The sequence below is a fragment of the Juglans regia genome, chromosome 11, assembly GCF_001411555.2.
Source record: "Juglans regia cultivar Chandler chromosome 11, Walnut 2.0, whole genome shotgun sequence".
Taxonomy (NCBI): domain Eukaryota; kingdom Viridiplantae; phylum Streptophyta; class Magnoliopsida; order Fagales; family Juglandaceae; genus Juglans; species Juglans regia.
Genome location: NC_049911.1, coordinates 26,607,798 through 26,630,327, shown reverse-complemented (window position 1 = coordinate 26,630,327; position 22,530 = coordinate 26,607,798). Strand labels below are relative to the sequence as shown.

The following is a 22,530-nucleotide window of genomic DNA, read 5'->3' as shown; positions in this document are numbered from 1 at the left end:
GATATACTAATTGGGCCAATGTGAGGTACTTTGTTTAATTTTTAAAGTTATTTTACGACATAATTGTGCGCATATCTTGTCCCAAATATTGTACTGCGAACATGTACTTCAATAAGTTATCGAGGCTTTATGACCACTTGTAACAGAGCTGTACTGACACTATCAGATTGTTGAATGGTATGACCATGAGGGTGAAATCCAAATATAATAAATATTGAGATGTTGAGAAGATAAATAAATTACCATTTGTGCATACGATTCTTGACCCTCGATATAAGTTGGTTATTGTAGAATCTTGGATTATGGACATCCTCGGTGATGAGAAGTTTGATAAGTTTATTAGAGTGCTGAAGAGTGATATTGATGATTTATATAGCCATTACAACAACAATAGTCAGTCTTCAAGCGAAGGTGGTAGCTCCTCGCGACCGACCAGCTCAACAAATTCCTTGGATGACACACATGCACGAAGTTTATCTGTTTTGATGTGATGATATCATCAAATCCATACATCGAGAAATATTATGTAGTGTAAGTCTGAGGTTAAACATTATTTTATGGAATATGTCGAGGCACCTAGTGATACATTTCATATATTAACTTCGTGGAAGGTTCATCAGTCCTTTCCCGAACAACTCGGGATGTGCTAGTCATTTCTATCACTACGGTTGCCTCCGAGTCGGCATTTAGCACCAAAGGTCACGTGTTAGATGCTTATCAAAGTTCATAGGCTCCGACAGTCGTGGAAGCCCTCGTTTGCACACAAAACTAGCTAAGTTCAACACCTATTGGACTAGATATTGTTGATGATGTCTAGAGCTATAGGTTTAAATCAGATAACTTTATAATTTTAAATGATTATTTACATATTTTTAATATTTTAATTATTTAACTTATAATCTTTATGATTTTGTAGACCTAGTTGTGAACCCTAGAATAATTGTGGATGACTGAGATGAGTGCACCGTGGGATGGAGTCCAGACTGTCTGGTATATCATTAACTTTCATTTGAGGTACTTAACTATTAGTATGTTTCATTTGGCTAAGTAGTGTAATGTCTAACTTTTTTTAATTTCTAAAACAATGTAGGATGCTTGGAATTGGAGGCTAATGGTGCTGATAATTATTGTAAACTTGTAATCATTAATTTGTAGTTTTTTGTTTTATTCTAATACATTATTACATTGTAAATTGGTTGAGGATTTTGGTGAAGCAGGTTGGGGTTGGTTGTGATTGTGGTGAACATGTGGTTGTTTGGTGGTGATTGTGATTGTAATTGTGGGGGTTGACAGGTTGTGAACTTGTGATTGTGGAGATTGTTTGGTTGTGATTGTGCTAGTTGTTTGGTGGTTCCTTTGCATTTTTTATTTACATTGTGTTTGTGATTGTACATTTTTTTCTTTTTGGTTTTGTAATGTATATTTTTTTAATTATTTTTTACAATATTTTTCAGAAATGGGAAGCCCACTAGGCTATTGGTGATTTTGTTTTGTTTTGTTTTTTTAATTTTTGAAACATGTTTTTGGAAAATATGGAGCCCAAACTAAGATTGTTCCTTGGATATTGGGTCGTGGGCCTTTAGCCCACTCCAACTCCGATCAGAGCTCCGAGCTTTGATCAGCAACTCCAACCTTTGATCGGAGTCAAAATCCAATTCTCATTAGAGGCAGAGTCGGAGTTTAAGATTACCTCTGACTCTAGTCAGAGTCCGAGGTCAGAGGTAGGCTTTTCGACTCCGTTAGAGTCGGAGCCCATCTGTACCGATTTGTTAGTAGTAAAACTTTAATCCAAAGAGGCATAGAAGTAGCTGGATTCAAGCAGGTGATTGTGTGCACATTCATTTGTGCTAGGGCATAATGCATCTACAGCTAAATGAGATGCAAGATATTCTGAAGAGGTTATTGATGGAAATGAAGGTTAAAGGTACATGCCAAACCAAATTAGCACATTTTTGCCATAATCTTGCAGCAGATGCTGATGAACTAATCAATCTTGATGTTAGGTGATCATTTCAATATTGTAATTGGAAATAGTGAAAACAGTAATTCTACAAATAGTCATAAAGTGTACAAGTTTCGTGCAATCGTTTTGAAAATGTGTGGAATCCATTATTAGAAAATTAATTTTTTTCATGTGAGTCTAGTATTTATTTATTTTCTTTAAAGAGATTATGCGATACTTACGCATTCCACGACTATAAATATCATTTCTATAGTGAAAATGAATTTATGGTTGATTAAGACACATTTGCAAAACACTAATTGGATCTGCTTTACTTAAATCAAAAAAAAAAAAAAAAAACTACTAATTGGATCTGCCGACAAGAAGTTTGTTGGTTGGAATCGCCATGATGCGGCACCACAGGCACCGCTCATTTTTCATTTTATTTTAAATTGTGATCGCGGTACAACAAATATTTCAAAAAATATTTTACAATAAATCAATATTACATTGCCACAAAAGAAAATGAGGTTATAAAAAAATTGTATGCATGTTTACATTTTTTTTAATAACTACTTTGACGTGATAATAATAACACCCTAATGATTGGAAATCAGATAAAAATGATCTCAGCGACTTTTTTACGAAATGTAGATAGCTAGCTAGCTATAGAAGCTGCAAACACTTCTCAATTTTCGAGTTGTTTAATTTAATAAATATTTAGTTTTCTGGCTGCTATTATTAATAGTTTAAGCCGCTTTAAGATGAATCTAAAACCTAGTACATGATGCTGCTAGATTGCATAGAAGTAATCTAAGAACCATTAAACCATCATCCTTTATGCTATTATTCTTTTCCTTTCTACTCGTTCATAGTAGTTAATGTGGGCATAAAAGTAGTTTTCATGTCAATTATCATAGAAGTGAAACTCTTTTACACTAACTGCAAGCCCTCTCGGAAAGTACTTCAAACCCTCTATGTTTCTTTCTCTCTCAAACCATGCCATTCCAACATTGTTTCAACTGACAAGAGCTTATGTTACTGATGGTTAAAGAGCCCTGGGTCTCTGGGAAAGTATATCCTGATGAACTTGTGATCTGAATGTAAATAATCACCATCAAGCTGGAGTCCCCCGTGTCAGAACTATAAGGAACCTTTTTGTGATGATTGGCTTGAGAAACGAAGTATGAAAGGAGAAAAGGCTATTTCATTGGCACTATCTTCATCCTCTTCTTCAATAGGTGATTATTGGACAGGTGGAAAGTGCAAGCTGCATGAATTAGAAATCATGAGCATTTCAGGTAATCTATAAAACCATAACAAAATAAGATATGTTTTATTAAAACAATGCCAAATGATAAGCCAATGGACTGTTATCAAGGATTTACTACATTTTTCATATTTTTATTTATATATATATATATTTGCACTAAAACACATTGTTTGGGATTTTCTTTGATTTCCAGGACAGAAATTTTAAGTCAAGCTCCATAGCTGCGGTTCTTATAGTATTAAATCATTTTTTTACTATTCTACAGCTGACATTCATTGGAACAAGACCTTGGAAAAAATCTGTGGCTGAATTCATTTGCTTATCCTTCAAATGGTTCTTTTTAACCTCAAGGGAAAAAATATGCATGTCTTGCAAGTGAATGCTCACACCTTGATGTTTGGATCTTTGAGGATTCTGTATTTCCGTGGTTAATCTTTTCTGAGTAGATGTTCTGACTGAAATCCTCTGAACCTGTTAGGGGAACAGAACCAAGATGTTCTACAAGTGGGGAGGCTCCAGAGATGCCATGTGCTAGAACTGATTGGTTAGGTTGGCTTCCAAGCGAAGGAAAGAAGGAAGGGTGTGAAACTGGCATGGGAAATGCTTGACCAGGAAATCCAAGCATTTGAAAGCTAGTTCCTGTAATCCCAGGCAGAGCAGTGGCTCCTACTTGTGATGTAGAGAACTGTGCTGGGCTGCAACCCATTCCCATGCCCATTCTCATACCCATCCCAGCACCCATGGCAGAGAAATGTGTCAAATGTGCTGCATTGATATGTTGCATTGCTGTAGGTAACATCATTGGATGCATACAAACTCCATTTCCCATCGACATAATCTGCCTCAAGACACAAAAGATAGGGTGCGCGTTTCAATATCATAGTAGTCATGCAGTTGACGCAGAAGCCATTAGAAAATTTACCTGTAGTTGAAGCTGTAGGGTTTTCAGATACTCAATGGCCTCATCAAGCATTGAAGCTTTATCCACCTTGGAGACATACGGCAGAAATTAGCAACAAAACAAAAAAATAAAAACCTTAAAAAGCACCGTATTGCAATATAATGCAGATTCCAACCTTATTGCAATTCGGTATGAGTTCTTTTAATACACGCATCCTTTTGTTAATTTTGTCTCTTCGCCTCTGCAAATTTTCACCACAAAGCAGTGAGATTTCTTTTTCTTTTTTTTTTTTTTAATTTTTGGTGGGGGTTTGCTAGGGGCATCACTCACCCTTTCAGACAAATTATGAACTTCCGCAGTTCGGCTTCTCTTGCCACCAGTACAGCTACGACCAGGCGCCTGTTTTCTTAAACCCTGCGGTTCTTCAACATTCTGCAGTAAAGTTGGAGATTTTTAAGCCATGGAGACGGGTGCGATTAAAGGGATGATCATGAACCTTTACCCTTTTACCTCACTTGGACCTGCCGACGACTCAGTTTCCTCGTAAGTCCTCCTCAAAGAATATGTTGGATCATTCGAAGCTCCAAGTGAGCATACGGAAGAAGATGTAACGGGTGGCTTAGTTAAAATCTTCACATCGGTCTTTCCTTTCCGTGTATTTTCTGCTAAGCTCGAGGTTTGGTTTCCAAAAGCTTCAGAGTGCTCACGAGGCAGTGGCTCCTTTGTCTTGGCAACAGGTGGTAGAAGCTCTGCTTGTGCTTGATTCTGAATACCTGTTACACTTTTTGAAGCAGTAGCCTGTTCAATCACTGTTGATTTAAGAGCGTTTCTACCACCCAGAGGAGGAGGCCTCTCATCGTTGCCACCTTTCGTCTCCTGAACTCCTGTAAAAACCAGACTACTTGTTGGCCTTGTCACGCCACTGCTCTGACTACTAGCTTGGAGAATAGCTGGAGATCGTGAGTAAGAGATTTTCACTGCTCCATATTTCTTATCAGGTTGAGAATCACGCTCCGGTAAGGTTGATGTGTGCTGTTCAGTACCCGTTGGCAATAAGGTCTTGCTTGAGTTCAGTTTTGGTCCTAAAACTGTTTCTGATGCTCGGGAATACCCAGAGGTAGCAAGCTCCGGTTCTTGGAAAGGTCTGGAATGTTTGGACTTCTTGTCCTCGCTCTTGCCTTTGTTGTCTTCCAAATTGAATTTATATAATTGGGGCGATGATTCAAGATGATAACCAGTTTGTGAAGAATTATTATTATCGGTAGAGTTGATATCAGAATCCCTGCGACCTAAGAGACCTAAGAAAGCCGTGTCATTCAGAGTCGAACAACTGGTCTCTAGCCTTGCTTTCTTTGTGTGCATATTTTCTCCATTTTCTGCCTGAGCATTGGAGGAGGATAAAGAATAACCAGTCCAAGAATGACCCTTTTGAGCTCTACCTGATCGCCCTCGCATAAGAATCTGACCATTTTCCCACACCAGCTCCATACAGTCATCCTCAAACCTGCATTGCAGACCCTGTTAAAATCATGATTCCATATAAAAAGAGAAGGCATCTGCAAAGAGAATTAATTAAATAAAATATTACATGGGAGCTAGAGTAGGTAAACGGCATGTCGTCCTTGGTCGTGTTGATTCAAGCATGTCGTCCTCTGCCATTGAACAAAGTTGAAACAAATTAAAAGGAAACACACTTAACTATAAAGGGCACTAAAAATTAAGCAATTATTAGGCTGCCATAGATGTTTTCTTTTGTGCTGCACAAGCATATACTCCTAAATGCAACCTAGTGCAACCTTTCTCAACATATCATTTGAAGCCTCCACAACACCACACCAAGATGTTAAACTAGAATAGTTCAGGTATCCATGTTATATATTTGCAGAATACCTGAGAGTATCTTATCTACCTTACTGCAACTCCTTTTTTGTCACCCACCCTTTCTTTGTTGCAGGGCTCAAGGCGAAAGAAGAAGATAGAGACAAGAGAGCCCCAGTTAGTCAACTTGAAAGAGATCTTCACATGGTCTCAATTTATAGGCCACGCCATCTCTCTCTCTGTTTTTGTTTTTGTTTTTGTTTTTTTTCTCAGTTTTATCTTTGCTAAAACACAGGCCACACACGGCATCTCACATGAAGTTCTGCCACTCAAATCCTAGCAACCAACATTTCAAACATAGGTTTTCATTTGAACCAGTCATGTCTGAACAGACGCCTTTGGAAGTAATCACGAGAGTTGGTGGGGATTCCTGGGTCAAGATGAAGTGGAGATTCCACCAAAATGGGGTCCGCAACACAAAATTTAACCATCTCCCGATCTTTATTTCAGAGTACAGTGTTAGGAGTTTTCAGTTGGAAAAATAAATTATTAAACAACGTTGTAATACAGCAAGGTTTTTTCACCTTTGTTCTTAGTAAAATTGAAAGACGAAGAGCGTCGTTTGTTTTTAAAAAATATCTTATCTTATTTTATTATTATAATTTTTTTAAATTTTTATATAAAATAAAATAAAATAAATAATTTAATTTTTTTAAATTTTAAAATAAAAATAATATTTAAAAATATATTCTAACAATAATTTATTCAATATTTTAACTTTTAATCTCAACTCATCTCATCTTATCTTTAAAAATAAACAAGCTATATTATATTGAGTATCACGGTCTCTTTAAATTTTTATACGAACTCAAGGGTTTCAAGTTTTTGCATAAACTTAAAGACTTCATGTAAAAAAATGGATAAATTAAATAGGTCGTAAACATATATGGTAGCATGTAGAAATATTTCTAGTAGTATTAAATATATAATAAATTATATAGAAATCACTTAAACGTGTATGTCTAATCTTTCTCTTGAGGTATCCGAACTTAAAGAAATCTTTTAACAGGTGTATGTACTTTTTTTTAGACTCAGGTAAGACAATTTACTTTCTAACTGTACTAATAAACTCATAATTTTTGGGTGGAGGTTTATTCTTGTTGAGTCACTCTATCAACACTGTAATTAATGTTATTAAATGAAAAATAATATATGATGGTTCAATGTCAGTTTCCATAATATATATTAATCCAGATAATAGAATCAAGCATTCTCACACCATTGCAGAAAACACCAAATATGAACAAAAAATTGTGTAAACGAGGGAGGAGTGGGACTTTTTACATGAAGAAGGCTAACCAAAAGGGCTTTGTCAAGTGTATTTCGTATTCTACAACGTTTTTATTTGTGTGAGAAAATAAAAGAAATAGGCTATTGGATATGGATATGATATTCATAACAGATGAGTTACCTCGACGTCTTTGGAGGACGGAGGGGCGATAGTTAAGATCAGGGTTATTTAATTCTGTTTTTATATAGCGTTTTCTCTATTGTCAGGAGAGAGTTTATAAAATTTAAGATAATGTCTATCACAAAAGAAATTTGTAGACGAGAGAGTCTTTGAGTAATTTGACTAGTAATCTAGATTTTTTTCCTATATTAATTAGTCATAGATGCAACTTCAGATTTATTGAATAAAATAAAGTCTATTTCCATTAAAAAAAAAAAAAACAAAACCGGCTTATTGCCTATTAGACTAGTCATCCCTACTTGTAAATGAGCACTCTTTCCTCCTCGGGTATACTATATTTGCAGAATGTGTTCTACTACAGAAAGATTATGGTTTGAGATCGTCGGTATAGAGAATCAAATGGTTGATGTAGTAGACGGAGCATATGTTGGATATTGCTCTGAACAAGATGTAAGATCCTCCTTTACACTCATCAAGGGCAGCTAACAGAGTAGGTAGAAGAAACCAACATATGATGAGGACTGAGGGCTGGTTTCTTATGATCAAAGACACTTGGAGTTTGTGATTCTCGTAAACATGTATCATCATTCTTTAAAAATAGAGCATCATCAAGCAACTTCTGAAAAAATGAAAAAACAGAGGGTATTCAGAGTTACCTCAGTCTTGAGCTTATAACTTGCTTCTCTAATCGTATCAACTCGGCACTTGGCAGGTACTCTAGATATTTGATTTTTGACAGGCAGGAAAGAGCTGAGGACCATTTATTCGGAGACTGTTCTGACTGTAGACCAAACCTTTTTAATCACAACCACTTTGACACATATTGATGCGAAACCAAAGAGATAGGCACTGGAAGTGGATTCAGCCATGAAACCCACTATTATTCTTCGCTTTTGTGTTCCACAAAACTACAAACTACAGATTGATGGAGGGGTGACAAGTTCATCGTTATAGCTATCTTGTCGTACCCGTGATAAGGACACGACATAAAAATACTGTTCTATTACCCGCTTATCAGGATTTATTAAACAAATTAGGAAAAAAAATAGAGCAATCTTACATTTAAACATACCCACGTGGACGAATGTATGACATTTTAAACATACATTGTATCTACCTCCCCTCAAACATCATGTCAAATTTACAATCTCAGGGAGAGAGCCCTTTTCCGTTCCGACGAAAAGTGTGTCCTTCACGTGGTACTCCCGGTGGACTTCACGTGCCCATCCGATTTCTTGTCTGCGTAAATGTACTTTTTCTTTCGTGCCATACGTGGATAAAAGGACAAACGAGCCGGCCACACCAAAAAAAGAAACAACTGAAAGAAAAGGACCTTTGTTTTGGGTGCGGCGTGTGGGCATATCGTCCACAAGCAGTGTAGCACCGAGACGGCTCTTTAAAAATGTTTTTATTTATTTTTATTTATATTTTTAAAAAATATTTATTTCTAATATTATTAAAAAATATTTTCTTAATCATTAAATAAAAAAATTTAAAAAAAAAACTTATCGGGATCAAACGGACCCAACTGCCTGTCAGAGTAGCATTTTTCTATCGTCCACAGTTCGTTATTGCTACTTCATAAATGACCAATCGGTCAGGAAAAAGATAAATCATCCCAGACGTGAAAACGACTTCTCCGGATTGACACTTGGGTTGAATGAAACCACCAGACTCCAGAAATGGAGATGAAAAGGATTCAACAACAACACTGGATATTTAGTTTGTGAACCAATCGTTTTCCCCTTTCACTCTCCTTGGTTTGGGTGCTTCGTGCCTGCATATTGTCCACAAATTGTGGTACAAACAGTTCACAATAATGAAAACGTTGTAATAACGTCATTGTCCTTTGGGCCTGAAATGTCCAACCTGAAAACTGAACATTTACGATACTGTCAGATCTTGCGTTCCAATCAAAGCTGGTGACGGTCCTAAGCACAAATGAAAGTCGTATGCGTGGTCTGAAATCCTTAGATTTTAATTACTTGACGGCATCGAAGAAATGGTTCTGAAACACAAGCCTTCCAATAACATTATTATAACATTATTGAGGTGAGATTGGATATTTAGTTGAATTGAATTGAATTTTTTATAAATAATAATAAATTGAATAGTAGAATGAATTAGGTAAAGTTTATCTAAATTGAATTTAAAATATATTTGAATGTTAAGATAAATTTAATAATTTTTAATGAAAGTTGAAAAAGATTGTAGATCTTACGTATAAAGATGTATTAAGTTAAAAAATAATGTAGATTCCACATATAAATAAGTTTTGAATTGAAATAAATTATTAATTTGAGAGTTAGATATTTAGATATTAGACTAAATTTAAAATTAAACTGAATTTAATTAAATCTTATCACCAAGTGCAGCCTAAACCTGGTATAAGTTCAATGCAGTGAAATGGGAGACGGAGACTCAATTGAGATATAGCAAAAACATATTGAAAGTAAATTTTATTACCACTCCTTTACTCACTTGCACACAGGTAGAGTCTCCCCCCAATTTATAAATTACTACCCGAATCCTAAAAGCACAAATACAATTAAAAAAAAAACTACGGGCTTTTACTCAGACAGTGTTCCATTTGAAAAGCATTTTACTCTTCCTTCCCTTTTGATGCCAAGTACATTTTTTATATTAATTGGTGAATGATTTTGTGTAATGGACCCAAGCTTGACTGACTCGAGATAGTCAATCTTCAGAAGAGTTAGAGAGTAGAAAGAATCGAGAGGAAGAATATAACTGTATTGAATGATCTGAGTTGAGGAATTTCCCTCCACTCACTGTATTTATACTTCTTCATTATACGACATCGTATTACAACATTACAAAACACAACTCTTACAAAACGACAACGTCCTATTTTTCACATGACAGACCATTAAGCTAAAACGACAGCGTTCTATTTATTCACAGAACAGACCATTAAGATAAACGGCAACGTTCCACTTAATTCTTTCCTCAATTACAAGACGACACCGTTTCCTCCTTCCCTTAATAACGGCTAACTGCTGCTTCCCTCTTCTTCTGCATACAACACAGCACTCCGAACACCTTGTCAGCACCTTCTCCACCCCTAACATTTGTTAGAGAGGTAAAATGACGTTTATTCTAATAGTTTAAATTGATAAAAAAAAACTATTATTTATAGAGTAATGCTGCATATAGTCGTAAAATGCGCAAACGCCGTGCAGTCGTTTTGAAAAAGAGTGGGATTCACTATTAAAAAATTAATTTTTTTTATGTGGGTCTCATATTTATTCACTTTTTTCAAAGCGACTGTACGGCACTTGCACACTCACGACTGCAAGTATCATTTCTCTTATTTATATTATATCGTTAACGCTCTTTACATGCAAGTCAAACTCACTCTTAATAAAAGAGCCCAACACTTTGAGTATTTAATTAAATGAGTGAAATGTAAAAGAGTTTTGCTACACAACTTCCACCACACTCCACACTCCACACTTTTTTAAATTTTTTAAATTTTTAATATTTTTTTTAAATTTTTTTTTAAGTTTATTCTTTTTAAATTATTTCAAATTTTTTATTCATTATTCATATAATAAATATTTAATAAAAGAAAAAAATAATAAAAATTAAAAATAATGTGGAGTGTGGAGGTTGTGTGAATAGTAGGAGGTTGAGTAGATTTTTTGAATGTAAAATCAAGATTCGACTTCAAGATCTTTATTATAAAATCATATGAAATCACTTTTATCTAAAAAATTTAAATTAATAAAAAATAAATAAATTTAATTATTTATATTATATAGTTAACAGGATAATCAAAAGAAGAACACCTCTCACACACAGACCAAAAAACCAAAAAGACATTATCGCCACTAGGGAGAAAACTGGGGTTTTCCGTACACTAAAAAGTATAATTGAGAAAGATCAGAGATAAATTTGCAAGTAATAGGACAATGTTGGTTACCTACGAGATGCAAAGGCTTAGATGGTCACTTGTAAGCATGGATGAATGTCCTCGGGACTCTTTTAACTCTAGGCGAAGTCCCTGTCTTTCCTAGATAGCAGTAGAAAATCCTTTCAACTAAGAATGCCATCCTTCAAACACAATGATATCACGCCTTTCAATTGGAGCGTCTTTCCTCTTGCCAACTGCAATGAGTTCAACCAAATAAGCTATACTAAATGCATAAGCAGAGTCTTACTATTATGGACTGATATACAATTAACTACAATATAAAGCGATCATATCTTATGAACAGAATATTAGAATGCCGGTCCCCGCTACAACATTTGGAGCCCTGCATTTAATGAGTAAGCCTTAGGCTAGGTTCAAAGTAAAAAGATTAGAGGCTCTAACTTTGCCAGATAACCATTGCATAAAATATACATCATAGAAAGGCAACTGCATTATTCTTCTTGGTAAATTAAATGTGTGTAGTGCGTCTTGCAACCATAATCTAATTAGTCTAATTACTAAAATAGGGGGGGAGCCTGTCGTCATTTACTTTAATATTATGGGAGGAGGAAGTTCCATGTGAGCCCGAGCACATTGGCTTCATTGGAAAGCAACCATAAGAGGAGTCACTTTTATGTTCAGAGCAACTGATGGTGAAATCCACTGAAAGGAGATACCCAATCACTACATGCAGCCACCAGCTTGGATATTGTGCATCATATGATTTTAAATATATAATACTGTTGTACGCTAAGTATATAACCATTCTTCCAAAGAAGCACGGAACACAATATCCAGATAATATTATGGCTGAAACAGTTAGAAACCAAGTATTTAAAAAGCAGCACAAAACTTGCCTCGTGGATGGCTGCGATTCTTCTTTGGGCATCATTAAGTTGGGCTTCAAGAGCTTCTTCCACTTGCAAGAGAAGCTTCCGGTGTGATGCTTCTGTCAATGAGAAGTAAAAAAATAATAACAGAATTCTGCATAAAGTTTGTCTACAAGATACTATAATATCGAATACATGTCTGACACATCAGTGGTATTATGTGAGTGTTGCATTGGCGGTGTTACGAGAAGCATTGCTCTTTTTCAAAAAGAACTGTCGATACTTCTATTTTTCTTTTCTTTCTTTTTTTTCTTTTTTTAACTAGAAGTAGCTGCTAAAACTCATGTTGGGTTCAATTCCATGCTTTTTTCTCCACTAAGGAAGCCCTGGAAGCAGAGTAACCAGCTGCTACATGTATCAGACAATGACTAACAATTAGAAACGACAAGATGCTTGCAAAGATGATAGATTGAAGACATTGCAATGATGGCTTGATATCTTAAGACAGACCTTTACTTTGACAGATGATGCCAACTCAAAACATTGTGATGATGAATTGAAACGATTAAAAAATGTCCATCCACAAACAAGATTTGCCATACTTTGCTTCTCCATGGTCCCCTTAAGCTCTATATGGTGTGTTTCCAGCCCTTCCAATGCGCTTCTGTAGTCCTGGAGATGCCGATTAATATCTTCTTTAAAATTTTCATGAATCAACTTCAATTCTTTTCGTTTCTCTGCATGATAAATACATCTCCTATTAAGCTTCTCAAGTGCAATAATCCACCGATCAGGGTAAAAGTCTTTTTTATACAACTTATGTTACCTTCAAGTTTCCCTTCAACCCGTTTTCTTTTTGATTTACTGAGGGCTGTGATCTTTCCTCTGAAAACATTGTCAAGACCACAAATAAGAAACTCTTATCATCTGCTGGGAAACGTATCTGTTTTGAAATACTTACACGTCTTTCTGAATATGAGACTCAAGGTTCTGCAGCTGAAAATATATTCCATCAGAAATGGACATTAGGATTCTAGATGATTTTTTTGTGGTCTCTGACTTTATTTTGCTTTGAGTTTTTTGTAGTTCCAAGGCAAAGAGTTTGATAGCCCTAAAACATTTAATAGTGGAAAAAATATCACCAACTAATTATTGATCGCAAAAACAGGAAACTAGATCAAAACTAAATGGAAACTTTTATGGCTTTGAAAAGCAGGGAGAATAAAAACCTCAGCAGTTCATCCTCTTGGCTCTCCTCTAAAGGTTCTTGGATCCAATTGCTTTCTCCAGTCCCTGGACATATACCGAGATTGAAAGGATATAATAATAGAGAATTTTTTATAGCTGAATCGAAGTAGAGATGAAGCCATGCCTTTTGGAGAGGATGAGGTGGGATTAATATTATCAAATCTAATGCCTTCACAGGTCCAGAGCCTTTTGGTTGAATGGAGCATGAATTTTGGCTGATCGGCATCACCGGGTTCTGAATGTAATGTATCTCTTTCTCCGCAACCTGCAGGTGACCGCTAGATAAAGTAGATCTATCACAACTTGAAGAAAAACACACACAAAATACAGCAAGTAGGGGTAATTTCTTAAAAAACTAGAGAGAGAGAGAGAGAGATGAGGAGATGGACAAGGAACATATGTAGTGCTGACACCATAAACTATACATTGTGGCACGGCTAATTAGGGTGCTATCATTCAAGCTTGAGTTGAAAAGTAGAAGTTTAAGTTTGCTTCCTATAATGTACATTTCTTGAATGTATTACAAAAAAATTTTGTTGATTGTAGAATTCATATTCACTCTGGACATCTCAAATGTCACCAATCAAGAATTAAAGGGTTCATATGAAAAGTATATATCATAGAAATTGCAATAGCTGCAATACTGAAGTCCTTAAGGAAGATGCTAATCATTTAAAGAAATATAAAAATCAGTCCTGCAGTGGGATGATCATTTTAATATGGTTCTTTTAGGAAGTATGACGTGCAGTAACCTAGAGCCTAGAGAGAATGATGTTAATGAAAGGTTTCAGTGGAATCATTCATACCAGGTCTATTACCCACTCTTCAATTGAATTGAGCACCACTTGCACATTCCATTGGTCTCAAGTCTAGAAAAGTAATCTATCAAAGGTTAAGGGATATGGCTTTGGACTCGGTTTATCTTTTGATCAGCAATAAAAATTTAAGATTGGACTCAGATTTCATTTTTCTCCTAAAGTAACAGGTTTTCAGCATCCTTTCCAGCAAACTATTGAGAATCTTGATAGAATTTAGCAGCTACTTTAAACTAACAACTTCTGACAATGAGGATAATTCACAATCACCTCTGTTATGATCATGAAGGTGACAAAAGCAGCAACAAAAAGTTGTAAACAAGATTGAAATTCAAATTTGTCTATGTTGTTTTATGATGCAATGCTTATTATCCTGCCCAATTATATTAACTTTTCTAGGATAGAACTTCATTTGAGCTTCTTGTACTCTTCTCATGCATATCAAGTTTCAATGCACACAAATCCATGCTGCAAGGAAATGAAGATCAAGTGCAACTAACTGCAGCTACCCACTTTAAATACAACTTTTATTATTACCAGTTGTCTAAGTGGAGTGAGAAACAAAAGGTATATATGAATCTCTATCAAACATTTAAAGTTAACGTACCAGTATATGCTTCAATGATGGGTGAACCCTCTTCCAAACTCTTACAGTCCCTCTCTTCAGCTGATGATTCAGACAAATCATCTTCTGTATCTTTCTCTTCAATAGTAGCCACGGATTCCATGGGTGGAGAACTTTTAAGCTCCCCTGCATCACCCTGAAGTTCAATAAGGAAATACAAAAGGCAGAAGGACAAGAGTTCAGCTAAGAAACCGGCGAAAATGTAACGCTATAACCTCTAACATAAACAAGGATACCAAAAAGTCTGTCTGTCTATTTGAAGTCTGCAAAGTACTGAAGCTACGAATATCTCCCATGGTAATTATTCTCCCTGCAGGTGCAGGATTGCTGACACCATTTACCAGTTGGTCACTTCTTGGAGATGACGAATGGGAATTATCTACTAGTTGGTCCGTATTTGGCGTTGAGGTAGGGGTAGAACTTGAGAAGGGCGTTTTAAATCGGGGACTTTGGAAAGTATCTTGTGGTTCCACATCATTTTGTAAGGACGGATTGGCAATGTCTTGTAAAGAAGGATTAACGATGTCTTGTCGGTCCCCATTTCCTGGACTTTTGAACTCCTGCTGACCGGCCTTGTCTGTCAATGGCGGTTGATGCGAATTTTGCTCTAGGATTTTATTCTCCGGTCCAAACCACTCTCTCTCATCCTCAGATACGCAATCATGAATATCTTCCATTTTATTGCCATGTGAAAATGTTTTCTCAGCAGGAACTGTTGTTTCACTCCTATAACTTGTTTCCTGAATCTTATCTGTATTATCCGTTTTAGGAAATACAATCTTGCGTGGCTTAACTCTAATACTCTCAATGTTCTTCCTCATAAGCTTTGAGGAACCACCATTGACAGCACTATTTACTCTCCCCGACCATCCTTCATCCAAAGAAAAGTTCTTCTGTTTGTGCTTCTGCATGTAACCAGTGGATGGACCACATGTAGTCACCTTAACTTGCACTTTCAGTGGTGCTCCTTTTCGGATCAAAGTATGAGTTACAGGTCTCGTACTAGCATGATCAGAAGCTTCAGAATCAGTTTCTATTGTATCTGAATTATGTCCACGCCTGACAACCGTACCGACCTTCCGATCAAAATTCTGCCCCGGCTCTATATCATTGGCACCAACCTTATGTCTCTGAGAGTTTGAATACTCATTTGTAGGGGAAGAAACATTTCCCAGTATTTCCCAGAGCTTCATTCTCAAAGATTCGGTCTTGTTTCCTGTTTTACCTGCTTTATCCTCTATTGCCATTTTGTTGGACGCATCAACTTTTTGTGTAGTTGCAAAGGTAAATTCCTCCATTTCTGTGGTTCCATCCTTCACTCCCTTCCTTTTGTAGCTAAACCCATCAAACGTGTTCTGCTTGCCATCACCAGGTTGTAGAATTGATGTCTTGTTCACAAAAGATTGAACCGAGCGTGCTGCCATTTCATTATTTTGTCCATTAAACTTGTTTTGACAGCCACTAGTGGCTGGTTGTGCATGAAGAACGGTCTCTGGAGCATGTGCTTGCTGGTAAAGTGATCTAGTAGTAATCCATGGGGAACTCTCTTGCTCCAGAGTGTCTGTTGGTTTCCCTTTACCAGGAGTTGTGACTCGTTGCCCCTTCTTTCTCACTTCGATGGAATTCTCCACATTAGGATTCATATTTTCTGCACCTAGCACTGTGACCTTATCTTCCTTTGCAGGTCCAGATTTTTTCTTGGTGACTAAGTCAACCACAACCCCAATAGAGATCTTCCTAGATTGGCTGGATGGGTAATAATTGCTTCCAATACTCCGAATATCACTCATTCGATCCTGAAATATGTTTTGAGATGTCAATTATCCAATTTTGTTAAAAAAAACTTGCTATGGTTGCAAGTGGTAACATCTATTGGGGCCTGAGAATTCCAGTTCCCTGTCCATTAGTTTCCATATTCTCATGGACTTCAATGTGAAGGAAAATGCCAAGAGGCACCCTCCTTCCCCGAGCCATATCCACAAACCATAAGAAGATAAATAAATAAGTAAAAAATTCTGTGAAAGCATGGTTTCCGAATAACGCTGAACTGAGTCTCCAATCAAATCCAATTATCTACAACCAAATATAACCATGATGAATTCAAAGTACAACCGATATGTTCATCAAGTAGAGCTAACATGAGAAATCGCCATTATTCAAAATCAATGGAAGTGATTATTTGAGAGCTAAAGAAAATAGCATATGCACAAGCTAATGAATGTGCAAGCTCCCATCCACCAATAAGAGAAAGGAAATGCTGGGAACAAAGTCTAAAAGCTTAAGCAGGTAATTGTATCCGAGAGACATAATAGTTGGGTTGAAACACCATTCTGTCAGCACTATAGACCTAAATCCAACATTTTCAGTACTTACATGTCGTAGATTTTGGTTTGCACCAACCTCCATTATCGCAAATTTAGCAAAGAACACACTGAACTGAAACCTCCAGCAGCTGTAATCAGAACAATTTAGGTGAAGAAGCAAGTGGGAGATATCACAAATCGATAAAGATCAGTTTACTTAGTGAGAAAATGTAGCCAACTCAAATAATTTAAACTGTATATCTTACAAGATATCAAAATTTCCTAAGCTGAATTCAGCGCAATGAGTCTACAACAAATGAACCATATGATTCAAAAAAGGAATTATCCCAGGTTTTTCACCAACTAAACAAAGTGATAAAGGAAATAGAAAATGATAATTCGAAGGGAACTACACTGTTGTTCATTGAATCAATCGGCTATGAACCCGCACCAATATGCAGAGCGTAAGCCCTAATGTTCCTGATCTATTCTTTATTAGCATAGATGCATTACAAACTGTACAGCAGTGTAGAGTGCAAGAATAACCGTAGGAAAACTTTTCTGTTATTCTCTCCAATGCTTGTAACAACCTTTTATTCCCTTTTCTGATTCTAGAACCTCCTGTAATGTGTGTATATAAACACTTGAAATCATAATGAATAAACATTGAGTATTACGGGAAATATGTAACTCTGTCATTCTTCTCACCCAATTTTCGCATAAGGATTCATAATTACCGTCCCGTTGATGCAAGAATTTGAGAAAAAATGGCGCGAATACACTTCGGGAATACCAAATCCTCGAGAACTTTATGTTCTTGCTAATCATCACACTAATAAAAGAACATAGAAATACCGAAATCTGCGATCAAGAGAAAATACTAATAGTACAAAACAATCAACTAGACCAAGCTCCACGATCATAAATTTCCATTTCAGACAAAGTAAGGGAATAAGATCCAAGGATAAACAGAATTTCCTGCACAAAGTCGAAATCAACAAGACCAAGCCCGCGAACATAATTTTCCATTTCAAACAAAAAAAAAACGGAAATGATCTGAGAATAAACAGAATTGCCTGCACAAAATCGAAATTCAAACAGAAACGAACAAAATCGAAGGGAAAATCGCTTACTACTTGTTTCGCAAGATAGCCTAGTTGAAGAGTTCTATTTTCATGAAACTTGGATGAATTGTGAAATTTCAATGATCCTAACAGTCGCGCGGGAAAACTTTTATTGAGTGATTACGATGCCCATGTGTCTGGCAAGTGGCAACGGCTTGGTTGTTCTACTTTATATGGGGGTGCGCATTGCGCCCACTGCTCTGAGTGAAATCGACGATTTTACCCCCCTTTTAACTTTTTAAGGTCGCTGACTAGCTGTGACGTCTTCGTACGCTTCCTTGGGCTATTTGGATTATTAATGAGAGAATATTCCTCCTACTCGAAAATATAACATAAAAATCGATCATACAAAATGATTTGTGGAAGTAGGACTACAGTTAAAATTTAAAAATAAAAATCTAAACTCAAAATCAGGGCATGGTCTAAACCAAGTCTCTTGCATCCTACAATATAGAGCTTTTCTATTAGATGATAAAATAGGTTCACTCAGGTAGGATTAAAGTTCTATTAACTTAAAATTAATTAAATTATTATTATTATTATTTAAAAAATGATGTTTCGGTGGTTGTTGGTGGTTTGCCGCCACCTTCAGCGCCAGTGTTGGTGGCAGACCACCCTGACAAGCGCTCGGGTTGAATTAGCCAAAACAATCAAATTTGCAAGTTTAGGACATGTTTTGGAGATGAGATGAGAATTTTATGTTTTGTTTTAGTGTTTAAAATATTATGTTTAAGTATTATTATTGTATTGAGATTTGAAAAAGTTAAATTATTTATTATATTTTGTATGAGGATTTGAAAAATATGTAATGATGAGATGAGAATTTTGTGTCTCATCCCACCCCCTAAATCTGCCCTCGTAATGGCACCAAATCCAACTGCTCCCAATCGGATGCCACCCACCAAATTCGGCCACTTCAACGTTGAATCCGACTATGGACACTCTAACTCCGAGGATCAGAGTCTGAGCAATGGCCAGATTCTTTATTTTTATTTTTATTTTTTGTAATTATTTCAATTCTTTCTTACCATCCCAATTGACGGCTAAAATGATGTCTAAAAATTGTTTTAAACATAATTAACATTAGGGTCTTTTGAAGTTTACGGTTTATATTTTAAAGTTTTAGATTATTTTTAAAAACATAATTTGGTGTGGGTATTTTTTAATAAATAGTATTTATTAGTATATTTTTTTAGTGCATATTTAGAATTGCAGTGAAAAATATAGCTTATAGCATTAGGGCTTATAACTTATAATTTAAGTAAAAAGTTCTATACTTCTAAAAATTTATTTATTGTTTAGTAATCATATATTTAAAGTACTTTCAAACATGTTACATTTGTTTAGAAATAAATTTAAAAAATGTTACCTGATGTAGAAATGACAATTATTTGATTTTTTTAAAGATTATGATCATATCTTTAAAAGTTTTAAAATTGTAATTATCTAAAAATTATATGGGTATTTTCGTCCGTTGACAATCTTTTTAAAATTTGAATTACATTCTAGATCATTCAAAAAAATGCATTTGAAAAAAAGTATCAAAATGATATTTTTTCTCAAATTTATTTTTTAACTTATTTATATTTAAAAAATATTATAATATATAACACTCAAACAATCTATTTTTTTTTATTAAATAGCTTTTAAAGTTATTTAAGGACTTTTTAATACACCTAACGCAACTCCATAGAGGCTCTTAATTTCATTATAGTTACTCCAATGAGACTTTTTAAGCGTCATTAAGCTTTCCTTCATTTTTTTTTTTGTCTCTCTCGAATTTTGTAGTTAGACTTATATGACTTTGTTTCTTTTTTAATAAAGTGTGTAACGGTGCCCTTAATTTCTTACCGGCTCGTACGGTTTTGGTCCAAGTTCTTGCAAGTGTTTTTAATAAGTTCTTAAAGCTTAGTGCTTTGCGGGTATTAAAACGTTGGCTGTCTTCTTCTTTTTTTTCCCAAGTAAGCATATATATCATTTAAATACAGAAAACGAGATACATGAGAAGAAAGTGGGGACCGCAGGATTTTTTTACAAACACCTCATTCCAACAACTAGAGCGCAAAAATGCAAAAATAAAAAAATAAAAAAATAAAAAATAAAAAAATTTTGAGACCAAAATCTTGGCCCACCCATACCCTACCAAGAGGGAGCCGTTTTGAATTTAATCTACCTTGCGTTGATTTTGAAGAAAAGATAGACTAAGTACATTAAAGATTATAGACCCATTAGTTTCTGTAATATGGTATATAAGATCATAGCCAAGGTCCTAGCTAGTCGTTTGAAGCTGATTTAATCAAGGATTATTTCGCCATCTCAATGTGCTTTTATCTCGGGTCGACTTATTACAGACAATGTTTTGGTGGCTTATAAGATAGTGGATGCAAAACGAAAAAGGAAAATGGGTAGAAAAAGTTGTATGTTGATTAAATTAGATATGAGTAAGGCTTATGACCGGGTGGAGTGACTATTTTTGGAGAAAATATTGTCTAAGATGAACTTTGCTCCTGCATTTATTCAGTTGCTCATGATGTGTATTACTACAACTTCTTATAAGGTTCTTATTAATGGGATTCTCATTCCTTCGGATTTAATTACATCGACTCGTGGTTTATGACAAGGCTGTCCACTTTCCTCATATTTATTTGTTATATGTGCAGAGGCTTTGTCATCAATATTGCAGCAGGCTGAATCACTTCATTTGATGAAAGGGATTCGTGTTTGCAATAAAGCTTTATGGATTAGTCATTTATTTTTTTGGTGATGATAGCATTATTTTTTGTCGAGCTTCAGTGGAAGAAAATATGCATCTTCAGAATATCTTATCTCTTTATGGGGCTGCATCAGGCCAATTATTGAATAAGGAAAAAACTGAGTTGTTGTTTAGCCAGAATGTGAATGTGGAAGTAAGAAATGCCTTCAAGGAACTTTGGGGAGTTTATTCTATTCAAACTCATGATAGATACCTTGGATTACCTTCGTTTGTTAGCAAATCAAAATTAACCTCTTCAGGATATTAAAGATAAGGTATGGGCAAAATTACAAGACTGAAAAGAAAATTTACTATTGCAGGCTGGTCACATGGTTTTGATTAAAGTTGTGGTTCCATCCATACCCACATACGCCATGAGTTGCTTCAAAATACCAAAAGGATTGTGTCATGATTTAGAAGGGCTGATTGCTCCTTTTTTTGGGGGGGACAAAGAGAGTAAGAGAAGATGATTCACTGGATGAGCTGGAAACATTTATGTAGATCCAAATTTTCTGGGGGGATGAGTTTTCAGGATTAGGAAGCATTTAACTTGGCTCTTTTAGCTAAACAAGACTGTCATTTACAAACTCATGAAAACTCTCTTTTTTATTTGATTTTCAAGGCTAAATATTTTCCAAATTCTGATTTTTTTATCGTCTAATATTGGCTCTAATCCTTCTTATGTGTAGCGTGGTATTTTTTAGCCTAAACCTATTATTTAGTTTGGCCATTTGTGGCATATTGCAATAGGAGAACAAGTGAGGATTTGGTCAGATAATTGGTTGCCGAGCTACCTAAACAGAAAAGTTATCACTGCTTGTAATGTTCTTGCTGTTGATGCATGTGTTAGCAACTTATTAGATTCTTCACAGCCGGGCCGATGGATGACAGATTTAATACATCAGGTATTTCTCCCTTTTGAAGCTTCTGAAATCCTTAAAGTTCCATTATTTTCTCATTGGACTGCTGATAAAATGGTGTGGGGTTGTACACAAAATGGTCAGTTCAGTGTAAGGTTAGCCTATCATTTAGTGTTTCAATTGAGAAATGTTATTGTTGCTGAAAGCAATTCTTATGTGGACTTTAATACATCTTTTTGGAAGGATATTTAGCATTTGAAGTTACTAAACAAAGTTAAAAAAAAAAAATTGTGGAGAGCATGTAATAATGGCTTACCCACTAAAAGTCAACTGCACTATCGTAGAATAATTGATTATGATGTGTGTGATTTTTATCTTGTGGAGTCTGAAGATGCTTATCATGTACTGTGCAAATGTTCTAATATTTCAAGAGTGTAGGTGAATTATTTTAAAAAAGATTTACATCTTTTGGATGAACACTCCCGATTTGATAGGCTGGTTGGGGCAGTTATGGCTCTTAATGATCCAAGTGTTCTTTCATGTTTTATTGTTGTTGTTTGGGACATTAGGAAATTTAGGAATTTAAAGCTTTTCCAGCATACAAAAGTTTCAGTTTGTGATTTTGTTAGCATTG

General features: G+C 35.5%; 2 protein-coding genes across 6 annotated transcripts; both read right to left on the bottom strand.

The window, feature by feature from the left end:
* Positions 1 to 2,826: 2,826 nt before the first annotated feature.
* Positions 2,827 to 8,283, bottom strand: LOC109007770 (transcription factor PHYTOCHROME INTERACTING FACTOR-LIKE 15-like). Of its 5 annotated transcripts, none has more exons than XM_018987601.2 (8): positions 8,062 to 8,278; positions 5,705 to 5,768; positions 4,627 to 5,620; positions 4,447 to 4,548; positions 4,292 to 4,357; positions 4,138 to 4,203; positions 3,605 to 4,053; positions 2,827 to 3,212 (listed from the first exon to the last, which is right to left on the bottom strand). In XM_018987601.2, exons 2-8 carry the CDS (start codon positions 5,758 to 5,760, stop codon positions 3,188 to 3,190), a joined length of 1,758 nt encoding a protein of 585 aa, XP_018843146.2. In that variant the 5' UTR covers positions 5,761 to 5,768; positions 8,062 to 8,278; the 3' UTR covers positions 2,827 to 3,187. The 5 variants fall into 5 exon arrangements, with proteins under 5 accessions (XP_018843146.2, XP_018843149.2, XP_018843147.2 ...); XM_018987604.2 differs by lacking the exon at positions 8,062 to 8,278 and adding an exon at positions 6,007 to 6,160; XM_018987602.2 differs by lacking the exon at positions 8,062 to 8,278 and adding an exon at positions 6,026 to 6,160.
* Positions 8,284 to 10,150: 1,867 nt separating this feature from the next.
* Positions 10,151 to 18,336, bottom strand: LOC109007772 (meiosis-specific protein ASY3-like). The gene is made up of 12 exons (XM_018987607.2): positions 18,294 to 18,336; positions 17,231 to 17,309; positions 15,094 to 16,653; positions 14,840 to 14,993; positions 13,542 to 13,682; positions 13,399 to 13,462; positions 13,131 to 13,280; positions 12,996 to 13,054; positions 12,772 to 12,906; positions 12,197 to 12,288; positions 11,349 to 11,533; positions 10,151 to 10,487 (listed from the first exon to the last, which is right to left on the bottom strand). The coding sequence occupies exons 2-11, from the start codon at positions 17,261 to 17,263 to the stop codon at positions 11,462 to 11,464; spliced, it is 2,460 nt and encodes an 819-aa protein (XP_018843152.1). The 5' UTR covers positions 17,264 to 17,309; positions 18,294 to 18,336; the 3' UTR covers positions 10,151 to 10,487; positions 11,349 to 11,461.
* Positions 18,337 to 22,530: the final 4,194 nt, after the last annotated feature.

Bases quoted from the DNA above. Each gene is read 5' to 3' on its own strand.
- LOC109007770 (XM_018987601.2), bottom strand. From the start codon at position 5,760: ATGCTTGAATCAACACGACCAAGGACGACATGCCGTTTACCTACTCTA. The intron at 4,358-4,446 runs GTGAGTGATGCC...GAAAATTTGCAG, and splicing joins TTCATAATTTGTCTGAAAGG to AGGCGAAGAGACAAAATTAA. The intron at 4,204-4,291 runs GTTGGAATCTGC...TATGTCTCCAAG, and splicing joins TCATACCGAATTGCAATAAG to GTGGATAAAGCTTCAATGCT.
- LOC109007772 (XM_018987607.2), bottom strand. From the start codon at position 17,263: ATGGAGGTTGGTGCAAACCAAAATCTACGACAT. The intron at 13,463-13,541 runs GCATGGCTTCAT...GTATATGTCCAG, and splicing joins CACCTCATCCTCTCCAAAAG to GGACTGGAGAAAGCAATTGG. The intron at 13,281-13,398 runs GTTTTTATTCTC...TAAATGTTTTAG, and splicing joins CAAGAGGATGAACTGCTGAG to GGCTATCAAACTCTTTGCCT.